Raw genomic sequence first — 21,309 nt, forward strand, 5'->3', positions numbered from 1 at the left:
GGTTACCTATAGTTGTTAGTGTTTGTGTCATTTTGGTCTTTTGTGGATAGTTGTCTCATTGGCAATAATAGCACATCTTCTTTTTTATATAATCTTTATGGCTGCTGTGTCTCTCCAAAGTATAAAAAGCAATAGAATGTAACAATACAGTTCAATATTTATACTTTCAAGCAATTTCACAAGGGATGTTAATACTTGAAAGATGTACGTTATAGGTATAATCCCAAATAAGTAATGATAAAACGTTAACAACAGTTCCTAAGTCCGACAAAACACCACATAAATGAAGAAAATAGTGATTTCCGGTTCCAAAATTGAGGCAAATTAATACGTAAAAAATATTTTCATAATTTTTATCAACTTAACAAGTGATAACACTCTTAGTTAAGTTTAAATGCCTAGTTTGGTAAGAAAGACAGGTTGCTTATCTTATAATTATCTGGCAGTAATTTATACAACAACCCGTAAAAGGGAGAATTCACCAACACAGCTGGCTTTTTGCCTCCGCATTTCAAAAGTTCCTGAAACGAGGATGCAACGGCAGTCAAAGAATTCTATTTCGGTTTCCAACTGTCATTCATTCTTTTTTCCCACGACCGACAATTCGACAAAGTGTCTTATCCACTGAATGCATGGACGAAAAAAGAGCAGCTACACAAGGACCAAACGCATTTGATATGTCACGTACAGGAAGCCTTCAAAAGTCTTGATTTTATTCCATAACCTATCCACAATGTGTTCTACCTAGTTTTGCGATTGAAGCAATTCTTGATACTAGTACATCTGTGATAGTACTAGCTAAAATTACATTTTACAACACTTCGCATCATCATGCCGAACATGGACAAACATTCGTGTGTCTGCTTCTTCATGTTAACAAGGGGTAGATAGGAAGTATCCTTATTGAAATCGCAAAGAATATTTTCACCATGATTACATGCACATTTTTATAAGTCTCTTTAGAGGCAAATTTTTCAGCAAGAAACTTGAACAATTTCGTTTCGTAGTCATTTTCACAGAGAAAACTACTTGGTATTCTTTTTCCAAAACCAACACCTTTCATCTGGCACAAAAACCTTGCCTTTGTCTTGTCACAGCCTTGAAATTATTCATTTAGTGAACATCAAATACAATGTCTACTCTTGAATACTTATCGATGCAAGATTATATGTAAGGCAGTATGACATTATTTGCATAATCATCAAATAGTTTTGCCCAACTTTGTGACCTGGAATTAATTATTGGTGCCCCACCAACGATTAATGCGTCCGAATTTGGATCAGCAAATAGCAGAATGTTTCAAGTAAACCCATTTGCAGCGATTTAATACCACTTTTTCAAGAAAAATCATGAGATAAAGACGGAGGAGCAGTTTGGTTTTTATGCATAAAGAAATATTCCAAGTAAAACTCTCTATTATTACAAGGAATCTAAGAAACTTCCCAATCACTATTGAGGTTCTTTAGCTTTGTTTTTGACAAAGATGTTTCCAGTTTAACTTTGCGTTCAAAATAGGAAGTTTATTTTGTATTTGGTAATAAAAAGCAGGTTCTCCTTCGTTTTGCATTTGCTTCAAAAGATCTTCGTATTGTTTGGACCAATATCTTGGAGTTTATTTACATATTTACCTGTTCAACAATTTCCTAAATAGAGTATCTTGTTTTTACAAATCTGACGACTCTTCTAGAAATAAATTTCTAAACTCGTTCATCACTTTACAAGCCTTTAAAGCTGTTTAAAAACATTTTTTTTTGAGTTTTCGTAGAGTCTTCATTAGGCTTCATCTATTACAGGAAGACCCAACCACAAGATCTTTCAAATTCATCTTCTAGTATACTGACTCCTGGTCCAGTTTCCATTTGTCTAAATAGGATCTTTGGTTAATCCTAAAGGACCGACATCTCCCTTCACAATTGCATTATTCTGTTTTTTGTGTCTCATCAATTGTGTTATAAGAAAGAAATTTGCTTGTCTTACGTACAGTAAAATTATCATTTTCAAATTCCATTGCCACCTGTGGGTGATGCTCAGGAAGCAAAGTCATATCATGGAGATGGGTCAGTAACGATCGAGCATAATTTACACGATCAAGACCTAAAACAATACGCTATCGTGCTTTATATGAACTGTTTGTAAAGTACGAAATCTCACTCATAAAATGAACATAATATCAAAATTAGAAGAAGTTCTTATTTTATAATTGAACGCTAGGAATGAAACTGTGATCGATATGACTCTATTTCTTTACACCAGTCTTTTAAATTAATGAACGTCACAAAGTCATGACATAATTATATATTTCGAAATTAAAAGTTTAAGCCAAATACATGAAGTTGTCTGATGCGCCTGTCAAGTCCTGGGTACATTTGCACATACATAAAAATAATCTGCTGTTCTTGGTGTTGCAATATTGGCTTCAGTAAAACAACACGTGCATCCCCTATCACGCAATATATTCTCCAGAGTTTTATAACAAGCCATTTCAATGTGCAATCCACCAAACATGACGATAAACCTATCTTCTCTGTACAAGTCAGGCCATTCCCGGTGAATTTGCTTAGGAATTTCCAATGGTGGCTGATCTGCAGTTACACTTGATGTTTCTCCGGGATTCACCACATTTTCGCCTTATCCATCGAATACCTGAGAATTGCCTGGTAGTGCATACAAATCGCTCTTGGTGTCTATGAATAGTTTGCACATGAGCAAAAGTGTTAAACACATGTGTGTCATAACCTTGAAAAATGTTATTAAACCAATTCATAATAAAATTATCATTAGAAATCCAAAAACACTTAATATATAGTTAATAGTTCAAATGTTTTTGAAAGAATTGTGTAACATTTTCGCGCATGCACAAATACTGGATATGTCAAATATTAATTTTTAATAAATGTGTGATGTAAGGAAGGTATCCGCCAAACCTAATATTTGTTTTTTACTAAAAGAAGTTCAAAGAAAAGTTTTCCAGAAAAATCAATATTTTCAAACTGAAGAAAACAGCCATTTTAGAAAATGGCCGAGGCCGTCTTGATTTTTTTTTTTAATGGCCAGCAGTTATTTCTTAAAAAGTATATAATGATGATGCTTTGTGGTAATGTTCATGCTTGTATCATAATTTGCACAATTCCCTCGATTTTGCTTGCTTATATCTTCCACTAACTTGACTGGTAAGACGGAGTTAAACCATATCTTGTCCTGATCTAGTGTGTTATGGAGTCGTTGTTTCGCTTGAATCATCTTATTTGTACCTAGAGTTTGTTCTGATTCCCAAGGATTAATATAGTTGAAAAAGAGCTATGGTCAGATGATATTAATCGAATCAACTATCCACCAAAGTTCAAATAAAGTCGGATGTAAACAATTAAAGGCAACCGTACGGTCGTGGATAATGAGAACAACCCATACATTACAGTCGGCTTTTAAAGGCCTCGACATGACAAATATGAAATTATTCATTTTAGGAAAAACAAATGCGACAGACATGAATCATGGAGTTAGTGACGTCATTAACTGTCGGAGAAAACCCCGTCATAATCAAAATATAGGTATCGACAGAATGAAGTACCGTGAATATACATATCTTTAATATTTTTATAGGGAAAAAAACAAAGAATATGTGATGTTCATCCATGACACAACATTAGTACATGGACACTAAACAAATCACACACACACAAAGCAAAGCAAAGGAACGACGCTGTTATTGCTGTTCTTCATCTCAAAGTCATAGTGAGGCCTCAACACAGGGCAAACAACTCCGATTTATGCTAACAGAGAACACAATTAATATTTATACCAACAAAAACAATATTCAACGATCAGTCGGTTGAAATGGTAACCTTTAAGAAGAAATTTATTTAAAGTTTAGATTGCCACCGGATCGTATCTACATTTTCGGATATGTAAAAATGAAGATGTGCTATTCCGTTTGAAATGAGTTTTCTACTTGTACAGTCAAACTTGTTAACACAATCTGTGTATCTATTTGTCTTGTTTTGTCATATTTGGTTTACTATTTGATAGCGTCTCTAGATATGCATGTAAAGGTGGAGAGTTGAGATCTCACAAACATGTTTAACCCCGCCGCACTTTTGTGCCTGTCCAAAGTCAGGAGCCTCTGGCCTTTGTTAGTCTTGTATTATTTTGATTTTAGTTTCTTGTAAACAATTTGGAAATCAGTATGGCGTTCATTATCACTGAACTAGTATGTATTTGTTTAGGGGCAAGCTTAAGGACGCCTCCGGGTGCAAGTATTTCTCGCTACATTGAAGACCTGTTGGGGACCTTCTGCTGTTGTTTTTTCTATGGTCGGGTTGTTGTCTCTTTGACACATTCCCCATTCTTAATTTTATGTATAACACATCATGTGATTTGAAACTCAAAACATGATGTCCCAATCGGTTAATCATAATATATTAACGATATAACACTAAACATATGACAATCTTCAAGTAACTTCCCACGTCGATGTTGTCTTTTTGTTTTTTTGTTAGTGATGACTTTATTGCAGCGTTATAAATCTTTGATTGCTGCAGATATTGTAGAGAATAATCTACTGGACCAATATACTGTACCCGTCGAATATAGTCCTTATATATATAGTGTGGACAGTGTGTTACTTGCCAATTTTTAATACCCCTTCCAAATTTAATTCTCCATTTTTTTGGCCTAAAATAGCAAGATTGGGGGCGAAATGACACTCTTAAAAAAATTCGGTCATGAATTCTAAAGTTAAGTAGTGATATGGTCCAGCTGAAAAAGGTTAAAAAATTAGCACTTCGGAAGCTGTCAAAAGATTTCAAGACCCCCTAATCCTAAAATTGTTCATATATCGAGTTACAGCCGATGAAATTTTCTTTATTTTGATATAATTTGTCCTGAAAGTAGTACAACACACTGTAAAAATATTATTGAGAAAACGCAGGTTGGACAGAAATGCACTACGAAATAACTGTGTTCTCGGACAAGATGTGTAATGGGATTTTTAGTAAGATGGTAACGGGAGTTACCCCGACATTACGATTCTGTCATTTTTATTCATATATTTTCGGCACTCAGTTTGCAAATGAAGTTTTCCACCGTATCTATGAATGAATTAAAATCACAAAAACAGCAATGTGAACATTCTTTAATGCATATTATATATAATAACAAGTACATGGATGACACCACAATAGTTTCACACCATCATTTGAATTTCATTAATATAAACTATCTAAAATATAGCTCAAACATACAATGATTTATCAATAAATATCGTTCAATAAAACACATTGATACTAGTAGCTGCAACAAACAAAGCACTTATAACTGAGGCAAATATTCCAGATCTTGTAAGAAACATCCCTGCTTTGAGAAACATATCTTAATAATTTTATCTGACATTAGAGTTTTGAGAGGAGTGTTTTCTTTTTATTTGCATTACAACGAGTATATCAAATAGTTGTCTAAATATAAAATGCTTCCTAATCAAAGCACATTTGAGACGCTAAGAGGATATTAGTTACAAAATGCCAGTAGTTTTTGATCAATTATTTTTGTCTTTTGTTTCTCTATTTGGTGTTTAAGTGAGAGAGAAAAAAAAAGCTTGGTTAAGATAAATCGACGAGTCGACTAAAGCTAATTGTACTAATTAAGTCTTTAGACTGCATTTTTTTTCGGAACAATGAATCTAGATTGCTTGCTATATATTATAATATAGCAGATTAGTAAGGTCTTGCGCAGCCCCGTTTTAACATTAAACCGGCGTCATGTAAATATAAAGCTGGCCATACAGCATGTTTGACAACAGTTCCTTTTTTCTTGTAGTATTTAAAAATTGTTGGATCCATAGCATCGTCAGGATCTGGCCACCTTAAAATCATCGATGGATCTTGTACACACATGTACCATATGAGTTCTACACATTTGTCTATATAGGAATTCATAGAAACCAATGTTTTATAGTTCAGTTCTAATCTCGAAGCTGTAGATTCCTTGAAATACTGAAAATAAAACAAAATATTGTATTTGAAATAATGAATAGTTTGATCTTGAAGTTGTGATATATATTTGAAATCTGAAGTAGTTAAATCAAATCCTTGATTTGTATACAAAACAATCTATATAAATAATTTGTTTAAACATATATATTTACAGTAGATTGGGAAACAAATTATGACAACTTATATTAATCCCTTTACATTTTTCGGGTGCGAGTGTTGACTTGTAGCGGCATTGGCCTGCTCTTTTTCGAAATCTTCAAGGATGCAAGAAATATTGCTCTCTCTCAACACGGGCCAGTCACTTATCGTCACCTTCTGACGGATAAGCATCGTTTCCTCAAGACCATACTCTCAAATGGTGTTGAGGGAGTGCTGAAAATCCAGTTCCTGACATTTTCTCCCCGGAACAGGAACCCTTTCAGGAACCTTTGTGTTTGTAGTCCAATGCGTTAACCACTACACCACGGCACTCCTAAAACTCGTTGGATGTAGTGTAATAAAATGGTTAGCGCAATATGTGCATTGACAATTTTATAATAAAAAAGGGTTTAATCTGATGGGTGAATACTCAATACATCATAGTTACAAAAGACAATTATAGATTGCTAAGCACATATTCCTTTTTTCCATCGAAACTAGAATCTTTACACTTTTTCTTTGCAATATAATGGATCTCGATTTGCTTTAAATTTTCAGGCGAATTGTCAATAATGTGTTTGTTGTTAACTTGCAACATATAACAAATGATTATTACCACAAGTTTTTAATATGAAAATATGAGCTATTTTGCAGTTTTGAATAATGTTAAACCAATACCTGTATAACACTAGGAACAGACAATGTAGAACTTGCTCGCCTGTATTCCTTGGCTAACCGAGTAGCAACTCCTGATGGTAATTGTAGTGGAGACTTATATCCGTGTATCAATGATCCCTGCAACAAAAACAATTATTAAACGATTGTCATATATACGAAGACGGGTCTCTTGTGTGATGCGTTTGTTCAACAACACAAAGATTAACAAAATCATTTTTTTTCCCTCAAAATTTCAAAAAAAGCTTTTCGATGGATCTTGAAATAACGCAAAATGTAACCAAGATTTTCATGGTAGCAATAACAAATAAATAAACATTAGTGAATTTGTTAATAACAATATATACAGTTTTTAATATTTACCTTGTCTAAAGAGTAAATATTCTTTTGTCGGACGTTTGGGTGTTCCATTGTATGAATGAGTTCTATTATTTGGTCCTCAGCTATTTGTTGGCAGAATGGATATGCATACTAAAATGAAAAAAAAAATGAGATGAACTGTAAATGATACCTGTCTCATTGGGGCTACTTACTTTTGTAATATTAATATGAATGTTGTGGGGGTATAATTACGATGATGTAAAAAGATCTTCCAATGGAAAAGCTGAAATTTTTGCCTTAATGCCACTTTATGCCTGGCGTGCAAAATAAATCATGATAAAAAAGAATATTCTAACATAATATAGCATTTTTATGGTTCATGTGACACGAGTTCTATCATCAATAAGTTAAACGAGAGAAAGATAAATATACTAAAACATACTCTTATAACTCTCATCAACTTATATACAATTTCTTCATCGTGGTAGCCTCTGTCTGCCAAATCCTCGTATGCTGCCTTCCATTCGTTTTCAAACACAAGAGCAAATTTTTCAGCAATGTTGGTAGAATTGACTGTTTCATTGGCGTACTTGAATGTAGGGAACCCGTCATAGATATGCTGATTGGCTAAGGCGCTGACCCTGTAATGTATAAGGCGGAGGTACCAATGAAATACTATTGAACTATTGTCTCAAGCTACGTCTCAAATTATAGATGCGTCAACTTGAAAGATAGGTGTCTCAAAGGTGTAGATGTGTACTTTTGCATTGGTTTCAGAAATTTAACATGCTTTTTATTTATCACTACTGCGTTAATACTGTATATGCATATTTTGATGAATATAAATTGTAAAAGAAAAAGGCAGAATAAAGCCTCCTGACTCAAAGTTTTTCGAAATAACAAATAAACTGTACCTGCTTGTTAACTCTTGAATTGCATTGTCCCGCTTTGTTAGTTCCAGCCTCATTTCATCATATTCATCCGCAGAAACAAATCCATCCTTTCTTATGTATAATGGAGATTTCTGAGATCTTGCAGTGACTATCATATTTGGAGACTTTGGTGGTGTTGTTGGAGTTAATCTTCCTATTAGACCTATTTTCACTCTTTCTGGATTTTGACGGTTTTTCTTTAAATGTTTCTAAAAAAGCAGCAATATTGCAGAATGTTGTCAGTGCGAAACCCTTAACATATATTTTTTTTATTGATTTCTCAAATCTACAAGACTAAATCATAATATGGCAAGACTGAATCATGATATTGCAATGTATGTTAAAGTTTGCTTGCAAAACGTTTTAGAAAGAAAAGTAATTATCTAGCCGCATACATAATTATCATGCAGAACTGTGATCAATAACTGAACTGAGTTGTAAGTGTGCAGTCATTGCACACATTACTAGGGATATATATAAGTATTGCATATTCATATGGTTGAAAAATAAAGTAAATGTGAAAACAACTGCTGGCGTAGATAAATCGGCTGTGGACTGTGTATTGGCAGGACATTTTTCTTATCACGGAATACTAGTTTTAACTTTTGTGTAGACATTTTGCATTTTGTTCGATTTTGCAATCCATATTCTGTGGATATTTATCATTTTGTTTCAATAAACTTATTAACGAAATTATTCGTTTCCTATTTTTTAACACTTACATTGTCCCCCTCAAGTTGAACATACAGTTTTTGTATACGTTGCAGTGATATAAATTCAAGCATTGCGTTTCTCCATGCTGATCTTCGGTGTCTCTCGGCTGTTTTCAAAACTTGATACAGTTTGCTGACAGACAGAGTTGGGAACTGCGCTTCGCTGACATAAACTTTATCATCATTCTTAACCAGGCTTCGAAACTGCATGAAATAGATGAAAAATAAATAGTTCAAGATGATGTCTGACAATAATAAAAAAAATAACTACAAAGTTCGTTAAAGTCAAATTCTTCAAGAGATTAGGAAATTCATTGGTATTATCACTTTAATTATTCATGATAGATAGTCAAATATTGTGTTCATGTATATCAATGACTAGAAGATTTCTGAAAGCATGGTCATATTTCAATTAATCTATTAAAATTCAATTCAACTAACCTGTTCCGGGTACTTTGTATGGAGGAGGTTCTCCGTCTTTAGGAGGTCAATGTACTCGTATTTAGCAGCATCTAATACATGTTTAGGATAAAACACTTGCATATCCTGTACAACAGTTTCTATATTCAGTCTCGGTGAATAGTCGGATGACAAGTTGATATACTTGGCCCTCACCGGTACCAACGCCATTGAATACATTTATTGACAGCACACTTTGTGAAGCAATCTCTTTATAATATACATGCATCAGACACACACTGTAGAATAGTCATTGCTTCATTCGTTGCTGCATTATCCGTTTAAATGAAATTTTGTATTTCTGTTGAATATATGTAAATACAAGATATATATATAGATTCAAAGAAAAATGAACTATTAGGCAATCAAATTTGGAAGTTCATTTTAGTAAAACATTTTGAATTGAAAGATTTAATCGTTTGAGCTTTCGCTACCATTACTTCAGTTGTTTATTTTGATGTTTTCTTTAATGTTTTTAAATTTTTATAGCAAACATATTAAATATAAACTCGTCGAAATTGGCTTTGCATTTACGATGGTCTAATGCCAGACATTATATTTTTAACGCCATTGTTTGTTTTATTTTGTATTAGTTATTATCCCTTTAAATGCAGTTTCTGCCTTTTTTTGTTGTTGTAATTTTGCCATGGCGTTGTCAGATTATTTTCACAACGATTTATGAGTTTGAATGTATTTTTGTATTCTTAAGCCTCTCTTCTAAACATAGATTTCGGAGATGTAAGGGTAAAATGTGTTGCTTACCTTTTATTAATATCTTTAAAATTCAATCAGTCGTAATTCAATCTCCAAAATCTAAAATATTTGACTTAAATTAAAATGTCCCATTTATTAGTCATTTAGAAACTACTCAACGATACCAATTTCAAACTGCTATTGACTTTCTTTGTTTGATATAAATACTTTTCAGTCTTCCGTATCATTAAACTAAACATTTTAAATGTGTATAAATAATGAATATAACGAAAGGAAATGTCTCTAAAACAAAGAGACAATTATATTAAATGCCCAAAAGAAAGAACATTATATCACAATGACTTTTTTCTTTACACTACATATCTTGCCACTTAATATATATAACTGACCTAGTTATATTCTCATATTTTAGTGATATTAAAAAAAAAACAATTATTATTAGTTTAAACATATTTATTTATAGTGGATTGGGAAACAAGTTTTGCAACTTATATCAATCCCTTTCCACATTATTATTAGACTAAAGTAATTGATATTCCAATATTTGCATCCGTGAATAGTAGTTATTTTTTATCACATATGCAGCTATATACTAAAATCAGCTTTCCGATGAACTTTCCATCGATCCCTAGTTGGAACGCTTTTTATATGCTAACGAGATTTGTTTTTCTGTAACAGCCCAGATTTATTTTAATAGTAAGACCCACATCGAACTAATGTTAATGGAACGTTAATCTACTTTGTTTTATCTACCGTATTACTTGTGGACTGATGAGTTAAGCGGATACATGTAAAAGCCAGGAACCTGATGTTCAGAGGTTGTCGTTTGATTATGTGGTTCATACGTGTTTCTAATTTCTCGTTTTTTATATAGATTAGACAGTTGGTTTTCCTGTTTGAATGGTTTACTCTAGTCATTTTGGGGGCCTTTATAAGTTCGGTGTTAGCCACTGCTCCTTGTTGAAGGCTGTACTTTGACTTATGATGGTTTATTGGTTTGATGGTAATTGTGACTTTGATGGATAGTTGTCTCATGGCATTCATAACACATCTTCTTATAACTTAATAGGATAGATATTGGGTTCAAAGTATATGGTCCGGACCATTCGTTGTACATGTTTATCTACTATCCGAATTTCATTAATGCTGTTGGCCAGATGTGTTGTTGTAACATGGCATATAAGCATGACAGATAACCACTGATATGTTACACACGAAGGGTCCCATCAGTGGATCAGGAACTGCTTATTATTTTGGGAACAGTTGGGTTTTTTTTTAAAAGCTTTTTGTTTGGTCTTAACTTTTCTGTATGTTGACTTTTTGACAGTTGCTTGGTAGTTTGCCTTTCCGTCTCTTTCTTTTGGAAATTGTGTTGAGATAAAGCCTTGCTTTTTTTTCGAAATCTTTTTATTTTGTGACAATGTGAGTATTCAGAGTGCAATCGTATTACTCAATTTTTGAAGAAAAGATATAAAGGAACTAATCTAAAGATTACCGACTTTCCTAACTTAGCATAATTATAAACATAATTTGATCTATTGTGCATTTAAAATTTCAATTTTTTTTTTGAAGTATTTGTCATTTTCATTAATGAAAATTCCAAACTAGCAAACCACTGCTCAACTAAAGACATTCATACAGACGATAACATGCCTATTCCACCAATTAACACAGCCAATTAGTTAAGCTTTAGACTAGAAATGTAGACTCAATCCCAAAGAAATAGAAAATATAGAGAAAAAAAACCACCAATACAAGTAAAGTAACTCGCTTGGAAAAACATCAATCGCTGTTTTTGCTAATAATATGAATAAATTGCAATAATTCGGAGTTTAGTATGACGTCCATTATCACCGTACTAGTATACATATTTTTCAAGGGGCCAGCTGAAGGACGCCTATGGGTGCGGAAGTTTCTCGCTACATTGAAGACCAACTGGTGGCATTCGGTTGTTGTCTTCTCTATGGCCGGGTTGTTGTCGCTTTGAAACATTACCCATTTCCTTTCTCGAATTTAATGTCTTTTAAAAAGGTATTACAGTTTGAACGGGAACAATATAAATTGTTTATGGATAAGTCTAAACTTTCTTTAAGATTATTTGTATACGATATACGAGAAGGTCTCATTATCAAGATAAAATTGCGGCAATTGGTAAAGGAATAGTGACATCTTAAAAATCAAATTTTACATTAAACTTGTAGTTATAAAGAAATACATTTATAATGAGTTTTTTTCTTGGATGTACGAGGCAAAAATACAATTGTCAAAGTGAGTTAAAAATGTTTTATTGAAGATGTTACATGGGAACAGCAAATCCTTTACACAGTACTGGTCCTTTGATATGCATTAACACTGCTGGCCATACAGGAAAGTTCACATTGAATCCCTTTCTGTTGTAGTATTTATACAATGTGGTATCAAATGTTTCTCCTTGCTGAGGCCATTCTAACGACATAGGTGGTTCTTGGTTTAACATTAACCATATGGTTTCTAGACATCTCTCAGTAAACGTTGATACTTCTGGTGTTTTCAGATGTACTTTATAGTCAGGCAAACTTTCCAATAGTTCATTGAATTTCTGAAAGAGAAATTATAACGTAAACGAAATATCAGATTCAAACAGGAGCCAAAAAAAAGGGCTGTCTTACTTATTGCCCTCAAAAAGGTTAATAGAGTAAACCTTATACGGAGACTGGTGGTGTAAAAACTTACTAGTGTTGGACTAAAGCCTTGCATAATACACTAGCTCCTCTATTGTTTTACTGTAGTTTTATTTCAAGACATATTTGATTTGTATGTGTGTCGATATTTCTTAAATATATACAATTCGTATGTAAACGTGTGTGAACGTAGAAAATGTGTTTCTTCAGTTCTGATTCCTTTTACAAATAATATATACCGAAAACCAGTCCATTAAACAATATACACGGTAGATGTATGGTTCCTTCTAACGACATCTCATACTCCAGTAGTTCATTTATGATTGTACAATTTTACTCGAAAAAAGATATAACTAAAACCTTAAAAATCATTTTGCAAAATTATGTAAATGTATTTTTATGCAATCTTGATCTAGAAAATAATATATATTTGAATTTACTAACATCCAATAGATTAGTAATGGTGACTGTACAATGCCGTTTACGGAATAATCTTGCCAGTCGTTCTGCATCAGTATGAAGGATTTTAATGTCGTTTGCTGACACCTTTCGTTGTACCTAAAATAATACAATAAAACACAAAACTAAATATCAAATTAACCGAATCTAATACGATTTGTCTTTTTTATGTAGTGTTAAAAAATAACAATAAAGGGAGCCTATAACACTGTGCGGGACAAATTTGCCATTCCGGTATCGGCAAATCTGACTTTGTCGGTTTACAAGATATCAACATCAAAAATTTGCCCAGTGATAGATTATTGAAAAATTAAAAACATGCCATATGTCCCAACTTGTCACTCTTGTCACTGCAGCTGATTAAAAGTACATTTCCCATGGGAAATTTGATAATTCCCATGGGAATATTAGAATTTCCCATGGGAACATTGGAAGTTCCCGTGGGAAAAATTACTTTTCCCATGGGAAGTTTAGAGTTCCCATAGGAACTTTAAAGTTCCCATGGGAACATAAGTAAATTGTTTGTTCTCATGGGAAGTTCTAAATTTCCCAAGGGAATTTTTCTTCCCAGTCTATTCTACCCCTTCTCCCAGTCCGAAGTGAACGTGCACCAGTAGGTCCATATTAGTGATTGCCTTAAGTCAGATCCGAACGAGTTTTATCTTTTTCGGAATTTAATGCTTATTGAAGATCTCATGCTATTAAATACCGTATGTATACATGTTCATTTTTTTACATAAATAAGGTCGTTAGTTTTTCTCGTTTGAATTGTTTTATATTGTCTTATCGGGGCCTTCTATAGCGGACTATGCGGTATGGGCTTTGCTCATTGTTGAAAGCCGTACGGTGACCTATTGTTGTTAATGTCTGTGTCATTTTAGTCTTTTGTGGATAGTTGTCTCATTGGCAATCATACCACATCATCTTTTTTATATGTTGACCAATATCGTTTGAGTCCTTGGATGTAACACCTTATTGGTATACATCTAATGTATTGTAATGCTTTTGAAGCAACACTTAACTCATTAAATAAAAGCTTACAAAAGAGGTAAACGCTATAATTATGGAATTGAGCATTCCAAGTATCCATGCAAATGATCCTGGTTGACATATGATTTGTTTTTACATATATATGTAAAGTAGGATCTGCTTAACCTCTTGGAATAACTGCGATCACCCCGAAGTTTTGGTGGTGTTCATGTTTCTCAGTTTTTAGATTCCTATGTTGTGTTTTGTGAACTATCAATTGTCTTTTTTGTCGTTTTTTTCTTCTTTTTTAGCCATGCTGTTGTCAGTTTAGTTAATTTTTTACTTATGAGTTTGAACATCACTTTGCTATCTTTCGTCTCTCTTGTAAAGTGTGCCTCCGTCAGTGATATTTTAATGTATTTAAAAATCTGACATAAGGATGAATAACATTAAAACTCGAACTTACGTTAGAATGTTGAGTTACACAAGGTTGTATAACCTGATCTGTCATCAAGCTGGTAATGTTTTCTACTTGTTCAGCAGCTACGGAATTCACCAATTTATAGCATTTCTGTAAATGGAAAAGACAAATAGTTCCTGTATTACTATGGTATGATGGAATATTCCTTTATTTGTTACGTTAACTATTCAGGAAAATATGAGTATGATTGATTAGTGTTGCAGAATGTTTTAGTAATTTTTTGGGGTTTCAGTTTGTAAAGCATTGTCAATTGTATTGATTTATCTTGCATTGAACGGTATAGTAGCTTTTGCTATATCCACACATATTTGCTTCACAACAATTTACATTCAGGCATATTGCAACGAAGCACACAAACCAAAAACCAAAACACACAAAAAAATGTTGACGTCATAAAATAAAATATCTGACGCCACAATGGAAAAGTGATTGTTGTATGCGTCAAAAGTTCAAGCGGCCGGGTAAGCCGTGATCAGCGATAAGGTGTATACTAATAATTGAATTGTAGTATAGGAAATCTTTCTGAACAAATACTTGAAATGCTACGTCTATACTAATATACTAATATTCATGTTAATGTTTGTGTCATTTTGGTCTTTTGTGGATAGTTGTCTCATTAGCAATCATACCACATCTTCTGTTTTACATGTACCTTTATTATTTGCATAAGACTGTACAAAGCTACATCTTCTGTAAGTCTATCTTGATGTCTACTTATCAATGTTTCGACAGCTAGTTTATATTCATTGTCATATACATTGATGAATCTTTGAGCAATTCATTGTATAGTCTACAGATCCTGGATTATCATCACAAGTACAACTGCTTAGTCTGTAAAAATATATAAAACAGGTTACAAATACAGTTTTCCGTATAAAAGATTATGAAATATAAATTGTTTAGGCAACTCCTCGAACAGTATAAATTTATGCATGAGCAATAATTTAACAAACAACACCAAATCATGAAATAATAATTATGAAATATTCAGATAGTATAATAGGTTACTGGTGTAACAATTTTGGAAAGAAAATGAAAAAAAAAAATCCATTCTCAATTTTAAATTATAGGTATGAACTTGTAATAACTCGGAAGTCTCTTATATAAAGTTGATCGTGAACGGTTTTATTGTTTGTGTTTTTACTAGTGTCTATGTATTTTTCTTATTTTGTGTTATACCATTGTCAGATTCAGACTTGTATGTATATATATTCATGTATAATAATGTTTTTAACAATTATTTTTTTTCAGAAAATATAAAGTTTGAAACATAAAAAAAAATGTTTTTGGCGCTTAAATTTAACTCGACAGATCGATTGGGTTTCCTTCCTTCCTATCTTATATGTTTAGTAAATTTAAAATACAAATAAAGAGCTTCTCTCACCTAGCCTTTAAATTTTGAAGAATATCTTGGTTTTCTCTATCAAGGTTTCTTAAGGACATTATTTCGTCTGTCTGAGTCTGTAAGAGATCTCTAAGGTGTTTATTTTGAGCTGTTAACGATTTCTGGTCTTGTGAGTTATAAACTGGAGCAACTTTCATCACTGGTTTACTTTTGAAGATTCGAGATTCAAATATATCCGGGGCCGGTCGAAGTTTAATTTCTGATTGACTACTTCGATTTGATATTGATGGTGATGTGGTTGAATCAATTATATTGAATATTGGTTTCTCAGTTGCGACAAAATCCCGTGGTGATTTTCTTGATTTGATATTTGGTTCAGAAAGAATACGTCTTGGTGTGCTTGCGGACTCATTCTGTCTTCTGTTGTCTGGCTCCGGTGACTTTGGTACATGAACAGTGTGTGGCGCTCCAAACAAAGGGGGATCTGCTTCCGGTTTATCTGTTAAAGATGTACTATATGGTGGTTTACTTATTAATGTTAATGAGGATGAAGAACTGTCTGCAGGAGCTGTCTCTGCTCTTGATATTGGAGGTAAAATTCGTGGACTTTCGTAAAACTGAAAGACAATTTTTTCTTAAAATTCATTTGATTTTGATAGTGATGATATAAAGGGTTTATATTCAGGGATTTATTTTGGTAAGTTTAGATTTTTGCTCATATCTATATATTTAATTCTAATAATCGAAGGCAGAGTAAATGATATCTTTATTTTTATCGACATTTCATATGTATTATCTCCTTCGATTTTATTAAAATATATTAATTCGTGATAAATCTTCAGGTGAGGAATTTAAAAATCGCAAAATGTGCATTACTCATTCCAATTCAGTAAAAAATGTTGAAGCTGGTACTTACACCTTTAAATTTTTCTAAATCATAATAGTCTTCTTTTAATTTACATAACAACCAATATTCTTTCATAGCTTCTTCATAACTAGAAGAACTCTTTCTGTCACATATGGCCCGATACAGAGGAGTTGACAATGCCCAGTCTTTGTCTGTTGGTTCTTCTCCTCTATATTTCTCTGTAATTTCTGTATACTGCAATTGAAAACAAAATTAATGGAAATGTAGTAAAAAAAACTCATCAAAGATACAAGGCTATCAACATTGTACGTCAATCGTCCGTTTCATCTTTAAAAGAACCTAATGATCAAGTATTGTACAAATTGAAAAAATATTGTGAACCAAACATTCCGAAAAATTGTATTTTAACAAATTAGGCATATCAAGATGTTCGCTTTCAGTAGAACATAGATTTCTGGGAAAAATAAACTAGCTGTATATATTTTTAATTGTTTTTATTATTATACAGCGAAGAAAAGTGCACATATTACAAGTTTTACTTCCAATGATTGAAGATACCACAATCCTCTTCTCCAATCTACATTTTTTACAATTTCAATAGATATCACAAAGAGTGGAAACAATGTATTTTTGTAATACCATTGTGTTAAAGTTGTTGTGCTACGAGTAACATTTTTTTTTTGCAGAAAGATGCAATATTAACTCGTGTATTCATTTCTGTAAATACCTTACAGGTTAGTTGTAAATAACAGGAACATATTTTGCAAGTTGTATCATAGAACTAATGTTAAACTTTTAGAACTAATTAGAAATACACATCTATAGTTTACGTTACTAATTATAGATACCCTGTTTCTGTATTTTACTTCAAATTCTCGTTCAGTCTGTAGAAAGCTGATGTAATCTCGCTGAACTCTCGGATCGAAGTTATAGTAAAATAATATTCTGTCAATATTTTGTCTTCTTTTATATCCTGATGGTATTTGATATTTCCCAAGTTGTTCCATGTTACCACTACAAAGGAGAGTAATGTGTCGAATGCTTCCATGCAACTTTCATTCGTACACATATGTGATTCATAATAAAATGAAAACTAGAGATATTAGATGAATACAAATTGAAAAGTATGTATTCCTGCATACGGTTGATTCCTATATTTTGCATTGCACAAAGGTTTTGTTTTTGCATTATTTACAAACATACTATTACATATTGTTTCAAAACTATTGTTATATTACACTACTATTCCAGATAAGAAAGGGAAAGGGATTGGGCGCAATTAGAACAACTGACATCTTTTACATTCTTTATGGTATTGTCCAAAACTGCACCTGCAATACAGTTGCTGTTTTTGTGTGTTGTCTGTCCTATTTGTTTTTCGTCGTCGCATAAACCAGACCGTTGCTGTTTTCTCTCTCAAGTTATTAGGGACAAGTAATGGTACTTATCTAACAAAACATAATAAAACCGCCGCATTTTTTGCGCTCTTCTCAAATCAGGAGCCTCTGGCCTTTCTTCGACTTGTATGGTTCATTTATATGTTTCGGAGTTTAGTGTGACGTCCAATTTTACTGAAATAGTACACACTTTGTTTAAGGGCCAACTGAAGCCGGCCTTCGGGTGCAGGATTTTCTCGTTGTGTTGAAGACCCATTGATTGCATTATCCTGTTATTTCTCCGTAAGTTGATTTTGACATATTCCACGTCTCCTTTCGTGATTTTTAATACAAATTATGAAAATTTCAGATAATTTTATGTGATATGACATCATATAATAGATTTAGTGTTAAGAACGTATCAATATTAAAGTAACTTACCTTCAGTTTTCATTTAAAAAAACGAGACCTATTTAAATAACTAGTGTTATATGAAATTGGTCACACGTATAACGTTGATAAAGTGAAACACTTTAACAGTGAAACTTTATACACTATCATTCACAATAATAACTGTCCAAGCTTAAATCTATTGTCTTATGAAGAATTTGTATAATACAATTTAATTACAAACGAGATTTAAAATAAGTTTGAAAAGTGTATACCATTTTTCTTATATATGCATTTCACTTTGCATTTCATTTTATATATACTAAGCATTATTTGAATATCTCCATCCGGTTTAAATAAGACCGTAGCAGTTGTAAAGCATTATTTTTGGTTTAAAAACATTGGGTTATAAATTTACAAACATACATCCTTTTTTGTCCAACGCACAAACTAATTTCTTCTTTTTAAGGAGGATCTTAATTTATATCTATTATGATTATCTTTGGTATATAACTGATTACTACTATGAAACTAGTCAAGTTAAAGTTAAAGTCCACCATTTGAAAGAAGAATAAAGTTTTATGGACGCTATCATTTGATTTGGTAGACAATGGAATTTATGTATCACAGATGATACTGTATAAAGTTGTAGTCACAATCATGTTTTTTGCGTTGACTGTGACGTATCACCCATTTTTTTAAAAATAAGAACGACAGACAGACAGGTGCCACTAGTAAATTAAGAACTGCTTAACAGCTTTAGTACATCCCATTTATTTTTAGGTTCATGTTGGTCAGGTTTTAGATTTGTTTTTGTTGCAGGTTGTTAATGCTTTTTGATTGAGCACTTCAGATAATCCTCAGTTTTCGGTTGGGTTTGCCCCTTTAGTTTTCTATGTTGTGTTAAATGTACTATTGTTTTGTGTTTTTCACCATCGCCTTTGTTAGTTTATTTTCAACTTTTGAGTTAGAACGTCCCTTTGATATCTTTCGCCTCTTTTTTACCAGCCAATGTATTTGGACTTGCAATAAACATACACAACTACTTTTGCATAGGTACTATTTCTGTACTAAAAATCTGTAGCACTGGAAATTTACTTTTAAAATTCAGTACTATTTTGTTACTGTTAAAATTATTGTAAATACTAATATTTAGGTACCTGTATTTTACAGTACTTGATTTGTACTGGAAATTTAGGTACTACAGATTTTTGGTTACTACCGTTACATTTTCAGCATTTTGAAAGTTTTTCTATTTCAAATCTCTTAAAATTATGATTTTTAAACATGGAATATTGTATTATTTCTGTACCAAAATATTTAGTACAAATTAAGTACTGTAAAATACAAATACCTAAATATTACAATAATTTCAAAGTAAAGAAATAGTACTAAATATTAAAAGTAAATTTCCAGTACTACATATTTTTAGTAAAGAAATAGTACATATTCAAAAGTAGCTGTGTAACACGATTACAACGAAAGACTATAGTAATTAGAATGGAAACACCAAAGGAAAATAAAATACACTGATAAAGGAAAAACAATAGCTAATACTAAATTCTGACTTAGATTGAAAGAATGATAACAAAAGGTTTTGTCAAAAATAAAGTTTAAACTGGTTGAACGTATCCTTTTTTGATTAACGGTCCTTTCTCATGAAGGTAAACTGCAGGCCACACTGCATGCTTAACTATTGAACCTTGTTTCTTATAAGGCATATATATTGCCTCATTAAATACGTCATTAGGTTGAGGCCATCCTAGTGTCATTGGCGGATCCTGTATTGCCAGTAACCATAATACTTCAACTATTGAATTCACAAAAGCTTCTATTTCTGGGGAATGTCGATAGTTGTATTTTGGATTACGCAATAAGTCTCCGTCTTTGAATTTCTGCTAGAGAAAATATATGTAAAAATAGTTAATATTTTTTTATTTCATAGCAAACAAATAAATAAGAAGGTAAATATCATTTCAACAAATTCTCAAATTTAGGACTAAGGCATAAATGTACATGTTACCACTGAATTCAACATAGAGGTATTGAGGCAAATTATTGTTAGATAGTCATATTACTGCCAAGAGTATGTCTCATACACCACCCATTAACTTTAGTAGTGCTGTTTTATTTGATATTTTGAATTATCATGGTATGAAGTACTGGCAGTCGTAGAAAACCTCAGAAAGACTATATATGACTACTAATAGTCATCTGGAAGTGACATTTATGTACATAGGGGAAACATCAAACAGACTGCAAAATCTATACGGTAAATTCTTTAAATGAATAGCTCATTTTGCAATAATCAGAACTAATTTATTGATTAATAGTTTGTCGTCATGTTTAACAATAAGCAGTATTACATTAAAATTTTCTTTAATGTAAAGAAAGACAAAGACCATTTAAACAAACAAACCAACATTGCTTTGTGTATAATTTTAAAATGTTTATCTTGATTGTAACAGTTTTACCTGTGTGGCTTGTACAATTGTTTGTGCATGTTCTGCTTTTCTCATTCGCTTCAGCTCTCTCATCAATGAGTCCGGTATTCTCTTTCGCTGGTCATACTTAACACTTCGTAAATCTAGGATCTGTAAAATTGAAGCGCAACATTTAAAATTACCTCATATCGTTGTATACTTCGGATTTCTCATATATGTTCGAACAATGGATCTGGTCATGTGTTGTTGTTTGTCTCTGTTTACTGTTTTTTTTTTTCCCAGAGAACTCAGTTATGTTTTGTTGGTGTTGTCTGTTGGTCCATAAAGTGTATTTGGCGATTCTAGTTAAAAGTGTTTGTATAACATATATACACAAAC

General features: G+C 32.4%; 3 protein-coding genes across 3 annotated transcripts; all 3 read right to left on the reverse strand.

Moving 5' to 3' along the window:
* Positions 1 to 5,698: 5,698 nt before the first annotated feature.
* On the reverse strand, positions 5,699 to 7,266 carry LOC134697308 (uncharacterized). Its single transcript, XM_063559499.1, has 3 exons — positions 7,164 to 7,266; positions 6,804 to 6,920; positions 5,699 to 5,987 (listed from the first exon to the last, which is right to left on the reverse strand). The coding sequence occupies exons 1-3, from the start codon at positions 7,209 to 7,211 to the stop codon at positions 5,709 to 5,711; spliced, it is 444 nt and encodes a 147-aa protein (XP_063415569.1). The 5' UTR covers positions 7,212 to 7,266; the 3' UTR covers positions 5,699 to 5,708.
* Positions 7,267 to 7,491: 225 nt separating this feature from the next.
* On the reverse strand, positions 7,492 to 10,063 carry LOC134697531 (uncharacterized). The gene is made up of 5 exons (XM_063559811.1): positions 9,988 to 10,063; positions 9,208 to 9,526; positions 8,776 to 8,970; positions 8,036 to 8,262; positions 7,492 to 7,762 (listed from the first exon to the last, which is right to left on the reverse strand). The coding sequence occupies exons 2-5, from the start codon at positions 9,403 to 9,405 to the stop codon at positions 7,492 to 7,494; spliced, it is 891 nt and encodes a 296-aa protein (XP_063415881.1). The 5' UTR covers positions 9,406 to 9,526; positions 9,988 to 10,063.
* A 2,172-nt stretch (positions 10,064 to 12,235) lies between these two features.
* On the reverse strand, positions 12,236 to 17,740 carry LOC134697532 (uncharacterized). Its single transcript, XM_063559812.1, has 7 exons — positions 17,570 to 17,740; positions 16,770 to 16,955; positions 15,893 to 16,470; positions 15,266 to 15,339; positions 14,494 to 14,570; positions 13,044 to 13,157; positions 12,236 to 12,517 (listed from the first exon to the last, which is right to left on the reverse strand). Exons 1-7 carry the CDS (start codon positions 17,726 to 17,728, stop codon positions 12,236 to 12,238), a joined length of 1,470 nt encoding a protein of 489 aa, XP_063415882.1. The 5' UTR covers positions 17,729 to 17,740.
* Positions 17,741 to 21,309: the final 3,569 nt, after the last annotated feature.

This window comes from Mytilus trossulus, chromosome 14, assembly GCF_036588685.1.
Source record: "Mytilus trossulus isolate FHL-02 chromosome 14, PNRI_Mtr1.1.1.hap1, whole genome shotgun sequence".
Classification (NCBI taxonomy): Eukaryota; Metazoa; Mollusca; class Bivalvia; order Mytilida; family Mytilidae; genus Mytilus; species Mytilus trossulus.

Excerpts from the sequence above, each read along its gene's own strand:
- LOC134697308 (XM_063559499.1), bottom strand. The coding sequence starts at position 7,211 with ATGGAACACCCAAACGTCCGACAAAAGAATATTTACTCTTTAGACAAG. Across the intron at positions 6,921-7,163 it reads ATATTTACTCTTTAGACAAG|GGATCATTGATACACGGATA; the intron begins GTAAATATTAAA and ends TTTTTGTTGCAG. Across the intron at positions 5,988-6,803 it reads CTGTTCCTAGTGTTATACAG|TATTTCAAGGAATCTACAGC; the intron begins GTATTGGTTTAA and ends TTTTATTTTCAG.
- LOC134697531 (XM_063559811.1), bottom strand. The coding sequence starts at position 9,405 with ATGTATTCAATGGCGTTGGTACCGGTGAGGGCCAAGTATATCAACTTG. Across the intron at positions 8,971-9,207 it reads ATACAAAGTACCCGGAACAG|TTTCGAAGCCTGGTTAAGAA; the intron begins GTTAGTTGAATT and ends TATTTCATGCAG. Across the intron at positions 7,763-8,035 it reads ATTCAAGAGTTAACAAGCAG|GGTCAGCGCCTTAGCCAATC; the intron begins GTACAGTTTATT and ends TATACATTACAG.
- LOC134697532 (XM_063559812.1), bottom strand. The coding sequence starts at position 17,728 with ATGGAACAACTTGGGAAATATCAAATACCATCAGGATATAAAAGAAGA. Across the intron at positions 14,571-15,265 it reads TTGCTCAAAGATTCATCAAT|CTGCTGAACAAGTAGAAAAC; the intron begins GTATATGACAAT and ends TGAATTCCGTAG. Across the intron at positions 13,158-14,493 it reads GTGTAACTCAACATTCTAAC|GTACAACGAAAGGTGTCAGC; the intron begins GTAAGTTCGAGT and ends GTATTATTTTAG.